General features: G+C 37.9%; 1 protein-coding gene across 3 annotated transcripts in view; it reads left to right on the top strand.

Annotated features, from left to right (window-relative positions):
* The window catches only part of ANO2 (anoctamin 2), a 200,209-nt gene that overhangs the window by 81,838 nt on the left and 103,593 nt on the right, over positions 1–14,778 (top strand). For all 3 annotated transcript variants that reach the window (XM_069806801.1, XM_069806799.1, XM_069806800.1), the window contains one exon: positions 2,224–2,306. In XM_069806801.1, the coding sequence (XP_069662902.1) occupies positions 2,224–2,306 (83 nt within the window). The remainder of the gene's footprint in view (positions 1–2,223; positions 2,307–14,778) is intronic.

Raw genomic sequence — 14,778 nt, 5'->3', positions numbered from 1 at the left:
CTCCAAAAAATGTTTCCCACCGATTCGAAAAGTCTGTTCTTGGGACCACGATAACTGAGCTTGTCAGTGCAAGAAAATACAGCCGTCATATACAAAGAACAGCAAAGTGAAACAAAGTACCCTTTACTAACTCTGCCCAGCTTGCCTATTAAGTATTAGATTACACCAAATTTTGCTGCCTTACTATTAGGAAGGAGACTGTGCTGGTTCTATCTAGAGCTCATTCTGCTGAATGACAGATCTCATTCACACACCTAATCAGCTTGCCTCACAGTATCTTGAGTAAATGTTGCCTGAATGCTTTTTCATAAGATATAGCATAGTGATGCGGAAACTGGCATGTCTTATGACTTAAAATTGTATACTTAAAAGAGCAAAGTATGGTAATTTGAGCTGGCTGCATTTCATGATGGTGTTGGGCACAAGAAGTCTTTCATCCCACTTGCCTTACCCCATTTTGTAAAAGGCAGATGAGTTACTACGGTTATTATCTTGAAAGGAATCATGCTTTCACTAGCTGATCTTGATGCCTCATAAAGTGTCTTTGTGATTCCAGCAATACTGTTTGCAAATGACCATATTCACAAAATACAAATTAATGCCTGACTAATTGTGCTTAATGTCACTAGCGTTTTGGGATACGGAATTTCAGCTGTCAGATGTGTTTATTAGAAGGACAGTTGAATATAATGGGACTGTTTTTCTGCTAGTGTAAGTCAGTGCAAACTTGCTGATTTCAGAACAGCTACTGCATCTAGCCAAATAAGTTCTTACAGAGCTAAATGTGGAACTAACTTTTTGAATAACAGGAAAAAATGGAACGAGTAATAGCACCCTATAAAATAACCAAATGTTTTTGTATTTAGGATATCTAAATACCCTTGAGTTTTCAAAACGTGCTAAATATAGCTTTTATATGTCCTCTTCTCTGTAAGGAAGGAGCAGAGATAGCAACTTAATTTCTTAATGTCTGGATTTACTTTCAGTGTACTGCCAATCCTGGGTTTAAGTGATATTTATTTCATACATTATAGGAGGATACCTGTGCAGAAAATACTTGCAGCTAACTGTTGGAATAGATTCTGTCTTGTAAGAGTCAGGTTATTTTAATAGTAGTCTAACTTTTCCCAGTGTTATGTTACAGCTTACACCAAGTGTAGATGCATTCAAAGGAAGCTGGATCTAATTCTCCACTGTAGTGTGTCTTGTGGAGCTATCTACAAGATGTTCAAACTGATGTAAATACTGCTGTGATCCAACAATATTTTTACAATCCCCTTTTCACCAACTGAAAAGGTGAAGTGAAGCATGAGAAAATGGAAAATAGTGCCTTATAGGTATAGCTTTTATTGGTATAGTGGGTGGTTTTAGTTGGTATATACTGGTTTAGTATTGACATAGTAATCTGAAAATAGGTGTCCACAAGTCAAGAGGAAGAAGTGCTATTTCTAATAAATCCTTAAGTCTATAAATCATGAGCAGCTCGGCAAAGGGCTAGCTAGAGGAAACAGCAGTTATGAGAGGAAGGTCAGGAGACTGTAAATATGAGACAACAGTACAACATCTGTTCCTTCATATTAATGAAAAAGGAAAAGCAGGAGACTGAACTTCTGGCCAGTCCTTCAGAACAAAATCACTGTGTCTATGCAGGACAAAAACATTGAACTATACCACTATAATATATTTCAAAAGAACATTATTTTCTACAAATTACTGAGGGTCTTAGTTTACATAAAGGTATCAGTGATTTATTTCAGTAGCAGGCTACACCTACCTTCTTCACATGTTTCTGACTGATTAGAAACACTGAAACAGCAAAATCTGTTTGGCCAGTTAGAGTGTTATATGTTAATATTTAGAGCTACATTTTGTTTCATTAGTTGTCTTGTACTCAAGAATTCTAGAATGACTCATGGTAAATTAAGAGAGATGATGTTCTTGGGGTGGATATCAGCAGATATGGGTTCAGTTCCAGTCTCTTGACAAGAATTTACCAGTGCCTTTGGGCAATCCATGTTGTAGCTTGTAAAAAGACAGTATTTATTGTTTCCATGTTTTGTTTGTGTTCTTTCTTTAAAATTGGGCCTGGGGGTCTTTCGTAGTGCTTATTTATAAAGGGCCTAGCATAATGGGATTCAAATATCAGTTGGAGCTTATAAGTAACACAAACATTCACCATAGTGCATTGGATTTATAATGTTTAAATTGTTATTTTTTTTAAAGCTACTATGTTCCTTGAACAATGGAAGCGTTTGCAGATGAGATTGAGTTACTTCTGGGATCTAACTGGACTGGAGGAAGAAGAAGTAAGTTTCCTCTCCCTGTGCTCATTTACTGGATAAATTATTTTATATCTGAAGATATGTCTTGATATTTAGATTTCTCATGAGTGCTCTCCAGCCCAATGCAGTTCATAGCTATGTTTTTCTAAATGACTGTAGCTGATACAGTTTTGAGTATCAGTGTATCATGACAGAAATCATCACTTATATCTTACTGGTCAACATTTAATAGTCCTTTTCAACATTAATTATGAGATAACAGCAGATCATTTTTTTTTGCTGAGAATGCCCTTATGCCATTGTACAGAGTGCAGTAACAGAATGATACAGAATAAATACCTTGTCATATAGATGTTACTTCATTATGTATAACAAAAAGTCTCTGTGACGATGACCGTAACATGTCAGGGTAACATAAATAATATTTGCATGCAGCTCTGTGCTGCATCTACGATGCCTTAGGTACATCCTGAGCTCTAGGCACTCACCCACAGAGTTGTTGCAGACAACATATGGGGTTAGTTTCTTGAGAACAATTTTTAAGTGTTTTGCAGTTGCCCATGTGGCTCCTAGCTGTACCCAAGTTGACAGAAAAGTGAGACATACTTGTTTATTAGTATTTACAATGTCCCTAAGTTTGTTTTCAGTTGTGTTCCTAGGCATTGTTTCACATATCATGGCCTATGGTCTGTTTAAATTACTGAGACTGTCACCAGACGATTAATTTCTAACTCTGGCTAAAAAGAGTGCAGCTAGATTACTAGCTGTAAATATCATACTAAGAACAGGTAGACTTTGTACCTTCCGTTACTGATGTGGTTCTAGTACAGGGTTGTATTCAGTAATTAATTCAGAACTGCAGCAATTAGATTCTCTTTTATTGTTAATGGTGAGCCGAGTACCTGTATGGAGCAATTCAGTGTGCCTTGCTCTCTTCGATGACATAATAAAATGTGGTCAGGTTCCTGGAAGGTGAGTTTTAGGCCTACCTTGGTTCGATGGGAGGATTTAAATCCGTTTCTTCATGTTCCAGCACAGTTCTTTAAACAACAGACCACATACAAGCCTCCAGCCCTGCTACTCAAGCTCTGCTCAAACACGATGTAGAGTGCAAATAATGTAGAAGAAAAGCAAGCTGACATCATGAACTTCATGGTGTAGCATCGTGATAATATTGTTCCACTTTTTTCTATTCCTCAGTTAAGAATCATTGGATAAAATGCAAAAATAACCCTGAGAACAGACAGCAGACTCCAGTATTCCTCTTCTTCCATCACTATCCCAAAATGCAGCCTTTAGCAATGTCTTTAGTGTAAGGGAGACCTCCCAAGTATTCCTTCGCTGATGACTTGACTACAACCTCCCCTATTTTGCCTCTGGTTTCTCAGCTTTTTCACTACTCTCTATCCAGTTATGACATGGGTGATGCTCACAGTATAACCCAGTACTCACAGTTTGTAAGTTGTGATGCAGACCAAGTGCATCAGCACATCAGAAATTACTGCTTGTCCTATGTGGAATGTCATACTGCTCCCTGGAACAACAGCAATTTTGTACTAATTTCAGTACAAACTGAGAGGCTGGAGAGCAAACTCTTGGCTCTGCAGCATACTTCATGAACCCACCAGATTTTACTGAATTTCAAGTTCATCACTTGCAGTACAAAATCCTAAGGTTTCGCTTAGTATTTGCAAAATGCTGTGAAAGAATCTAGGTTTGTGAGGTCCTGTGATGAAGAGCTCTGAAGTGGTAAAAGTTTGTGGACAGGAACTGTGGGATCAGCAAGAATCCTTTGTTTATGACAAGTGAAGAAGTGCCAGACACATCGCAGCACAAGTTGAAGAATTAGGAACGTAGAATCATAAAAATAAGGCTGGAATGGACCTTGAGGGGCCATCCCTTGTGCACGGTAGGATCAAGTCTACTTAAATCATTATGAAAAGATGTTTGTCTAATTTGTTCTTAAATAAATCCAGCAGTGGAGATTTCACTTCCTCCCTAGGCAATCTATTCTACTGCTTATTTATCCATACTGCTAATAAGTTTTTCCTAGTGTCTAACTGAAATCTCCTTGCTAAACGTTCTTTTTTTTTCTTGTTCTTTCTTTCAAAGATAAAGAGATTACCTCTGTCCTCTTTTCAGCAAAATTCAACATAATATCATATCTCTCTGTCACCCTTTTTTTTCTTTCTTTCTTTTTTTTTTTTTTAAAGATGAACTAGCCTCTGCTCTTTCAGTCTTTGTTGTTAAATCATTTTCTAGATGTCTGTTTATTCTTGTTCCCTTCTGGACATTTTCTAGTTGATCCAGCTGTTTCTTGAAGAATAATGCTCAAAATGGACATGTCTCTTGACCTGACATCTTAAGCAAAAAGCCATGCGCTGTATCATCTTCTGTCAGCTCTTGGTACTTCAGCAAAAATTCAAAAGTTAGATCAGGTTTTGTTCACCTTTTATCCATTAGATTCATAAAGATGAAGATAAATTTGTCTGTAAGACAGATCTTGGTACCATGTTTCAGTGGCGGTGAAGTCTTTACAAGTATTGGAAAATGGAAAATTGCATCTGATCAGGTTAGGCCAGAAGGAACTAGAAGTGGAATGCACAGGATCATTTAACACAGCAAGAAGGAAAGGGACAAGGATGAAGTTTAGAAGGTTTAACAGTTTTAAGACTAGATGGGGTTAAGTTGTTTATTATTATCAATTTCTTTAGAAAGTGAAGTTAGAGAACCAAAACAGGGAGGAAAACAACCATAAAAATTGAAGAGCTGAGAAGTACCTTGTGAATATTATATTGAAATAAATGCTTTCAGTGTAATTTTTGTGGACTCTTGACTATAAAATTTTCAGTAAAATTACTCTCTTTAAACACACTGGGCCAAATCTTTTGCTTCAAAAGAGTCACACGAGAGATTAATTTAGTCCATTTATTTGTAAATATCTTGGCAACGGCAGTCTGAGAAAGCAGACTCCCTAAGGCTTGCATGCATATTTGCAGCTGGCAGCCGTACAGGCTTAGAGGATTTGTGTTTGTACATCTGAAATCCACAAAAATAATAGGTAGCATTGGGTACTAACTGTAACATAGATAATAGTGTTGAAAAGCAATTGAGCAACTGATAACTAAAGGGGAGGGGGAAAGAAAAGAAACAAACCCAGACCAGAACCATGAAAAACTTGGAAATACCGTGAATAAGCACTCAACGTGTCATGCCACAGATATGTGTTAGTGTAACCCAAACAAACAGGTTGTGCATTTGTTTGTTTTTCAGGTTTTATGATAAGGGATATAGTGATCAATGAAGCAGGGGTAGAAGTGGCAGAATCCACACACTCTTCTAATTGTGAAGGAACTGGTGAAGAAATACCGAGGGACTGTAATTAATGATGTGGGGAGTAGAAACTATTGGCTTCCCATTAATCTTCAGAAATTGTATTTCTAGGACCCAAGATGTTCCTGCTTTAGGTTTTCTGGGTGGAAGAGGTTTTACCTCATTTTACCAACAATCCTATGTAAACTGAAATAGAAATGCAATTATAAAAGAAGAAATCTTAGAATTTGGAGCAGAACTCAAAAGAATAAATGGACAGAGAGTCCACACTAACTGAAATGCCAACAAGTGGAGGTCTTCTTATTGTTCAAATAGTCATGCTGTTATACTGTTTCAGTACAACAGGGAGGAACTTAGATGTCTGTCTTCATTAGAAACATGCTTGGTAAGTTACAAATTTAAGTTAAGAACCTGTGCTGTGTAAAATGTTTGCAAACTTTTTTTGCAAACTCTAATTCCCAAAGTCTTGTTCCCCCTTTTGCTATTTGATGACTTTAAGAAAAAATTATTGAACCCTTAAGGGATGACTTGAAGATACCCTGGGGATTATCACTGAATTAAGATAAAGTAGTAAGGAAGGTAGATTGGGCAAGACAGAATTAAATAGCAAGCAGACTTGGTGACATTAAATATGTTTACAGATACATCCCATTCTTTCCTAACTCAGTCATGGTTTAAATCAATCTATCTTCTCTACTACATTTTCAAAATTTGTTGTGATCTGATTAATTTGATGTTTTCACTTTGTCTTCCCCCTTGCAAATTATAGGAGCAGACTCCTTTTCCTGAAGTTCTAATAGTGTCTACTAAAACAGGCAGCATAAGATGTTTTTGTTTGCCTAAAAAAATTGACGAGTGAAAAGCAGACTCTAATAAAATGACTGTGTATTCACAGCTTAGTCCTCTTGGGAAAAAATGGTCAGTAATGGTAAAAGGGGAATGTGTAGCTACAATATTTTGTGTTGTCTCAGATCTCTCATCCTCACTACATCCTCAGGTTTCTTGTGCCAATGAGATGCATTATCTCACATTTTTCCCATGCCTACTCTGATTTTCCTGTTGGGCCCATGTTTCCAAATATTTTTGATCTCTCTGTGGGTTTTTTTTACTACCTTTCCTTGGGTTTCATCACTCCTTCCAGTGAATCTTCTGTCACCCTCATTAAACTCCTGTTAACACTAATTATTTAACGATCCTAGGATAGCCCTGATCTTCTGAACAAGTCCTTTCAACATTAGATTTAAGTGCTATGTTTAGGGGGATGGGGGTTTTATTAGGACGGTTGGAGAAGGAATGTTGAAAAATGGATGTTATCCCTCAGGCCTCAGGGGAAACTATTTAGTACTAGCTGTTGCTCTGTTAAAAAATTACACATGAAGGCACACTTTAAACATGTTTTAATTTGTAAACTATAAAAAACAAAGCAGGTGATAAATCCTTTGCTTGCCAGAGGTTGGTAAAGATATATGATTAAATTTTTTTCATTCCAAGGCTGTTGATCCAGAGATGTGCCACAATATGCTGGGGCTCTAGTTAATTTTCCTCTTCCATTTGTCTTCTACCAGACATATCAACACACTTTCATTTCCTTTCTTTTATTCCTTTTCCATTATAATGACCTCCTCTGTCTTTTCCAGGACTGAATTGTCTACAAGCCTCTAAGCTGCTTGATTCCTTATAGGTAGGCCTGATTCCTCAGGATGTTGTGATGGGCCACGCAAGGGCTGGGTGACCGGGGTGGCAGGAGTTCTTTCCTCCTGCAGTCCCCTGAGTTCGGAGAGGAGACTCACATCTTCACATTCTCTGGTGTAAGCGCAGAGGTGGGCAGTTGCTTGGAGAGCTACAGACAAGGAGCTGGAATGGGCTCTTCCAGCCTGTGCAGTACAGGTCTCTACTCTGGTTGTTGCTGCCCAGGGCATGGTCATAGCATGGACGATGGAAAATAGGAGCTACTGGTAGAGGAAAGGAGCAACAGGGAAGAAAATCCTGCTTTCCAATAGTTCTCTGCCTTGACCTACCACATCCCGTATCTTTATCCAGCACTGCCCCTCTAGGAACTGGGACCATCTCTAGGGCTTTCCTTCTTCCTCTCCTCCTTCCCAGTGACCCAGGAGATCCAGGTGGGTAAGCAAGGTTTGCCAGCAATGTGCTTCTTGCAGAACAGGCAAGATATGGAGTGAGTGTAGGGGATCTTGTAGTGCAAGGGAGTGTATGTTCTGAGGGAGATGGGTATGAGGAGGTGGAGAGGACCTTCTCCTCTCCCAGAGTCTCACAAACCCTGTCGGCATTTTTCAGGTCCCTCAAAGTCACATTACTCCCTCTCTCAGCTCTCTCATACAAAGGTCTCTCAGACACTATTGTTTTTTTCTCAGCCCCATTTTTCCTCCCCTCTGTCCTCCTCTGTTGCACCTAACAAAATCAGTTTTTCTGTGCACCGAAGATGTCTTGGGCTGATTCAGTATTAGGTAAAGCAGGTATGCTGACAGCCTCCAAGATTAACCTGCTCTTCGTGTTAACAAGGAGATCAGAATCTGGTCCTAGTTCACGCAGTTGTTCCAGACACCTTGGCACCACATCGTTATGTATTCTCTAGTGTGGGGAAAGAACTTTGTTTTTAATGAGATTTTTTTCTTTTAAATTTAAAATGCATTTTGCATTTACTCATGTGTATGAATGGAGGCTGCCATTTTTTTAAACCCCAACTGCATATGTAAATAATGTGGAAATGTGTTAAGAAACTCTTATTTTAATGAACTATAATAAAGGGATCTAAATGTCATTTATTCTTCTGCAAAGTATTTTCTTTGTCATAGTTATTTATTCTGTGATTTTTCCCATGAAGTGTCATTGATACAGCAAGAGTAATCAAGATTAAATTAAGATGAGAAGTAGCTCCTCTGTCAATCTGCGTGAAGTACTAAACACAGTGGAATTTATTTCTAAAAGTACTTCTGAACTTGGGAAAGGCTTTTAAAATTTAAGAACAAGACTTCGTGATACTGTTTAATGACAGCCAAAATTGCCAATTGTTTAAAATTAATACAGAGTTTCAGAACTCTCATTTCAGCAGAATTGTTTCCTATTCTTTATTTTTGCTTTATGCTTCTTTTTTTGTTTGATTTCCTTCATTTTCACGTGCATATGGACACTTATGAGTAGTTCAATGTTGTTGCAAACTCATGCCTACAAAAACTCTCCCACATGATACTTACATCAAATATGTGATTATGTGGTGTGAGACAACGTTTTATTGATACAAGTTGCTAATGGGCTTGCTTTATTCATTACTTTCCAAGAGCACATAAGTGTGTGGTTTTCTTCTAGATTCATCCACACATCTCTGGGTCAGAGCTATAGAAATAATTCTAACCCTTGGAAAACATAAGCACTTTTTTGATTCTGGATCTTGACTTCAAATCAGTAAAACACCACTGACTCTTAAGATCTCATTTTCCAGCTTCCATCCTACTCTGCTACTTCTACTGCAAGATTACATTTCTTTTAGGCAGTGTAGAAAGTTTTTGCCGTTTTTATGAGTAGCTTTGTGTGAAAAGCTTCCGATCTGTGGCTTGCCCAGTAATAGTTCATTACACAATAATGAAATTCACACCATCTCTGAACGTATACCTACCACAGCATTTTCAAATATGAGTGCATTAAGGCAGACATCTTGAGCTGAGATTTTTAAAGGAGTCTGGAAGTTAGACGTCCAGATACCGTTGGCTCTTCCATAGAAGGTGGGTGACCAGCCTCCTTAGACCTAACAGAACAAATACATCCAAAATGTAAATTCAGGCACCTAAACTATGTGGCACAGTTTCTAAATGAAAATCAAAACTCTTCTCTCACTTTAATGGGGGATGTGATTCTCTCTTTTCTAAAATTCATGGGTTTTTTGCTGAGGTGATTATCTGTGGATTTATTTACCTCAGTTTATAAAATTAAGACACCAGGTTTTGTTTTTCTTTTCTTTTCTTTTCTTTTTTTTTTTGTAATATATTGGCCATGTTATTCTCCAAAGTCTTTGTTTGGAAGATCTAGACTCACAGGGTGAAGCTGCATGAAATGCCTCAACAGTTTACTGATACCACTAGGTAGAGATTCCCTCCTTACTTGCATGCTACTCATTATAGCGTCTCGTCCATCACCTGAACCTACTGATTAAACCTGTGGAGAAGTAATTCCAGAAATAAAGTGGACAGTGTTTGTGGTGGAGGGGACCAGTTATTTGCTTAAGTTTTCACATAGCATAATCAGGGCATTGGGCAGGGGAAGAGAAGAATGTGTGGGTTAGGAAGACCCTTTTAGCAATGGTGAGCCATTAAATCAGCTCATCTGTAGCGTGCAACTTCATTTATAGATTGCAGCTGCATAGCAGCTTAAGCCAATCTAACTGCACACTACTGTGGTGCTACCATCCCAGCCATGCGATCTTGTTCTTCCTCTTACGTGCATTCTGGCAATCATACAACTGAGTGGTGAACAGTTCGGACAGCTGATACAGCTGAATGGCAGCCAGGGGCATGAGGGGTAGGGGTTTTTATCCTGGTCATACCGTGCAGCTGCATGTGCACTGGTATCAGTGTGAGGACAGAAATGGAAATGTGTGGCTAGTGCAAGGTGGAATTGAGTCTGAGAGTATGGGAGCCCAGGCTTAAATTGGATTATGCTGCTGTGAAACTCAAGCCTCAAGTATAAAAGCTTTTGACTACAAATTCAGCATTCGTGTTTGCTTCAAAGAAGTTGTTTTCATTAACATTCCTGGCTGTAAATCCAGTCATTGGGACATTTGTGGGAAACAATTAAAAGAGGCAATGGTATGGCTGAAACAAATTAATAAAGACTGAACAAATATTTATGGTGAAAGAGATTTTTAGTTCAGATTAGCTAAAGTATCTGTATTTCTCGACGTTAGTGAGGGGCCAATGCTCTAACTTGGAACATGGTTTGACTTGAAAACTTCAGAAAGGTTTGGAAAGACAGGGGTTGGTCAAAATGTACACCTTCTGGAACCAGATAATTCTGGATATTATAAAGCTTTTGTTAGCTTGCCTCTGATATATGTGCTTTAAGATGTTTTAGGAAGTGTACCTTGGAAAGTTATGTAGAGTCCCATAGCTTTTACCTAGTAAGCCAGGTTGCCTGTAAGCCACGGGTTCCAGAGGCTGAAAGGAAGAAAACTCCAAGGAGATGAAAATTCCAGAAATATTAAAAATAGCCAGTGCTGAGAAAATATGATTTCATAAACAAAAATCCGATCTGATATTACCTGGAAGAGAGTTTCCTGGGCTATTTATGAGGCATCCTTATTAAAATGGGAGAGACTGATAGAGACTTTTGAGATCTGGCATGCTAGAAACATTCTTACCTTACATTCATTTATCTATCTCAGGTAAGGGAAAGACAGGGAAATTAATGACATTTGCAGTAGTTCTATCCATGGAATTGATAGAAGTACTGTAAGTTTGATTTAGCATTCAACTCTGACAGCTACTTGCCCATTCAATCATAGATGTAAAATCTGTGACCTCTGACTAGCTGTAATAGGATGAATCTACAAAATGCCCCTTTCGTGCATCAGTGATCTTCTTTTAAACTTCTAAGCTTCCTGGGGTCATTGTACATAATGTGCAATATGTAACCTTGGACCAATGACTAGTTCAAGGTGCAGTGTCTCATGATTCTCATCTTGCTTAGAAGAAAAACACCTTATCTTAGTTGGAGGAAACTGTTGACTTCTAACCTTGCTAATTTGTAGGATATTTTTTCTTGAGGCCATAATGTTATGATTTGCAAACCAGCTATTTTAGATCAAATTAAAGGATTTTGCAGTGTTTATTGTATTTCTTTTTGAGAGAGCTACAAATCTGTAATCCATCCAAAGTACACTCATTCTTAAATATTGACAGAGAAGAATTTCCATAAACACGCTCCCCTAAAGAGTACCCTCACAGCCAAGTGTTCCCACTGTTACACATTATCAGATAAAAAAAAAAAAAAAAAAAGAGAACAGTGCCCAAAGGGGAAAAAAATCCATTCTTTAAGAACATTTATTTGGAGAAAGGGTTATAGTGGCTAAAGTGTCCTAGTCCATGACTGCAACTACTTGATTCTACCATAGGACAACTAAACCCAATAAATATTACAGTGATATGCACAGACATTTTAGATTTTCTACAGGGCAGGTAGTATTTTATCAAAGTTAGAGCAGTAAGTCAAGCTGGAAGTTGTTCCACTGACAAGCTGGGTGATGCCCCATTTCAATGGGCTAGCATCCAACTTTACAGCTGGGTTTCTTTATGTTTGTCAGCTCATTTGTTTTAGCAATGACTTATCATGCAGTAGAATAAATATTCTCAAGTAAAATTTTCAATACCGTGGTTCAAGGGACATCTGGCTTCACACAATTCCACTTACCAATGTAGGAGTATTTAGATGGGTTGGATTTGAATTGAATAATGAACAAGAATAAATGATGCTATATTCTGCTACAGTTACCCACAAAATGTGATATCTTGCCATTGCAATGGCAGCATTTGGTTGTTTGGTCCTAGTTTAAGGGCTTAAAAATCTAAGGCCATATTTCAAAATTTAGTTTTGCAGGTAATCCTCTGAAGCACTACTGCTGTTCTTGCTCAATAGGAGCAAACAAAAGCATTATATCGATCTATCTGGCAAATATATTTCCATAATATACCTTATGAGTTCTTTTTTTTTTAACTACTTTAGTTTTATGTTGCTTTAGAATACCTTAGATAACTGAATTCCTATGTACTTGTACAGTGGCTTTTGTCTTTTAACATCCCTAAACTTGTAATGTTAGATGACTTAAACAAGCTTTAGTTTTAATTTTACATAAATCAAATTTATTATGCAAGTGATCTGGACTAAAAAGATTGTGAACATCTACCAGTGATGCCTTCATGTGTGCTGAAATATGAAAGTGCTTTTCCTTGGATGAACATCCATTACTAGGACAGTCTAAAGAGATCATTGGTGTGAATGACAATGTCTTCCTTAGACTTCCCCCCCTCCCTGTCATCATCATAAGAGATAGAGGGGTTTAGTCATTGATTTGTAATAATTAACCCTCTTGCAACAGAGAACAGCTGGGCTCTCTGTTCCGTTCATTCCAAGTTTCCATCTTGATTTGGGGCAGCAGCTGGGTCATTCCAGTTCTCATTTGTGGAAACCTTCCTTCCTACCAGTGTGCAATGCTTTGCTGCTCTGCTTGTGTTCAGCATATTAGGGTAAAGCTGTTCAATGAATTCACAGTATTTCTTTGACTTTCCTTAAAGTGTAAAAATGAAGCAGTAGGTTGGCTTATTTTTTGCTGATAAATCCTTTGGTCTGTTAATCTGGGATAGTTTCAAAGGTTCTATTTTTTCTTAGCAATACAGATGTTTGTCATGCATGCTTTGCAAAATTCCATTATCACTTTCTTCCTAAATCAAAGAGAAATTAAGGACAGATTGGTTCACACTGTATATTTTTATCAGAATGGATCATTACCTACACAGCCTTAATTTGCAATGTATAGTGGATACACATGTATGTTTGAGGCAAATCCTGGAGACCATTCTCAGGGAAAATTCCCACTGACGTCAATATGAGTTTTGTCTGAGTAAAAATTTCATGATTTGGCTCTTTGTTTTCAGGATGGGAATTATCGTTTTCTACTCTGAGCACTCATTTGGCCTCAAAGTACCTTGGCTCACATGGTTTTCAATAAGTGTCTGGCAGCTGTACTGGCAAACTTCCAGCATCGTGGGATTCATATTTATCCCTACATGGACATTTGGCCTTCTTCAAGTCATCACAACTATTTCTAGCTTATTATCCTAAGTGTAGAACTCTTCCCATTTTCAGACAAAGAATTGATTCTGAATCACACTCTTTTTACAGCAGAGTGGAGTTGTTCTTTCATATCCATGTATATATGATCAGGATCAAGTATCTCTAAATCTGTACTGTAAAGAAATGTTTCATGCAATATACTCAGAATATATAGATACATGTGGAGGTGCTGTGGTCTGTCCAGTCAAGGGTAAGATGACTTGGTAGATTTTCCAGTCCAGATGTAGGTGTATTGAAATGCAGTTAAAAGGACACTGAAATGTCTCACTAGGAAAACTAAACATAACTTGACCAAATTTGAACAGAACATGCACTCAAAACAAAAATATCAATAGCAAAAAATAAGTTACAGTACTATGTTTTGCTTGGCATTTTATTTTCTCACCCTGTTTCCTTTCAAGCCAATTTTCAAAAGTTGCTCTGACCTCTGGCAGCTGCCCCTGGTGTCCCTGAATGCTTTGCTTAGCAGAAAATAAGAAAAAAGGAAGAAAGCCAATTCAGCTCTGCAGGTGCTCCCATAGTGCGATTAGATCTCCTCAGTTTCTTACAGCTTCATTTATCTCATTTCCCTACTTTCATCAAGCTCCCTCCTCTCATGTACCCATCCATGCCTGATGCCTTTGTCCTTTCTTCATTTAAGTCTAAAGATCTTTCTTCCATCTGACCTCTGAACCATATCTAAGGAGGCATGATACAAATTAATGCAAATGAACAAGCTCGTGAAAACTTACAAAATGTCAAGATACTTGCATTGACCACAGCATCTTTAAACACTTATTGTTGCATCTTTGTCTTTCCTTTTGCCATCCTGCTTGCCACCATTTTTGCTGCTAATCTACTTCAGTAATGTCAGAGATTACCCATGCCTCATTATTTCTTGGAGTTCCACATACACTTGTAGCACTAAGTAGTAACAACAGTGATCCTTGTGACAAGAAGTACTATAGTGATTCCTGAACTTCATTCCCTGTGGTATTGATTTTTATGTGAGGCATAAGTAATGTAAAAGAGCTCTGTGATGCAAAGAGTGTCACACTTGCACCCTTAGAACATGTTTTATTAATTTGAATAGTACATGAAATTACAAGTGTAAAACAAGCTGCCATGCTAGCAGTTTCATTATATTTGTTTGGTATAGAATCATAGTGCTAGAGTCTCAGAGACATAGCCATACTTGAGCTTTAAAGGAAAAAAAAAAAAAGCTCCCTTAAGCCTCCCATGTTAGTACCAGACTCCCTGGGAGCAGTAGAATGGATGTACCATTTGTGGGACTGCCTTTAGAGGAGACATACACTTGACTTGTTCA

The sequence above is a fragment of the Haliaeetus albicilla genome, chromosome 19 (genome assembly GCF_947461875.1).
Source record: "Haliaeetus albicilla chromosome 19, bHalAlb1.1, whole genome shotgun sequence".
In the NCBI taxonomy this organism is placed as follows: Eukaryota; Metazoa; Chordata; class Aves; order Accipitriformes; family Accipitridae; genus Haliaeetus; species Haliaeetus albicilla.
Note: the sequence above shows the minus strand (reverse complement) of the source record. Positions and strands in the feature narration are given on the sequence as shown.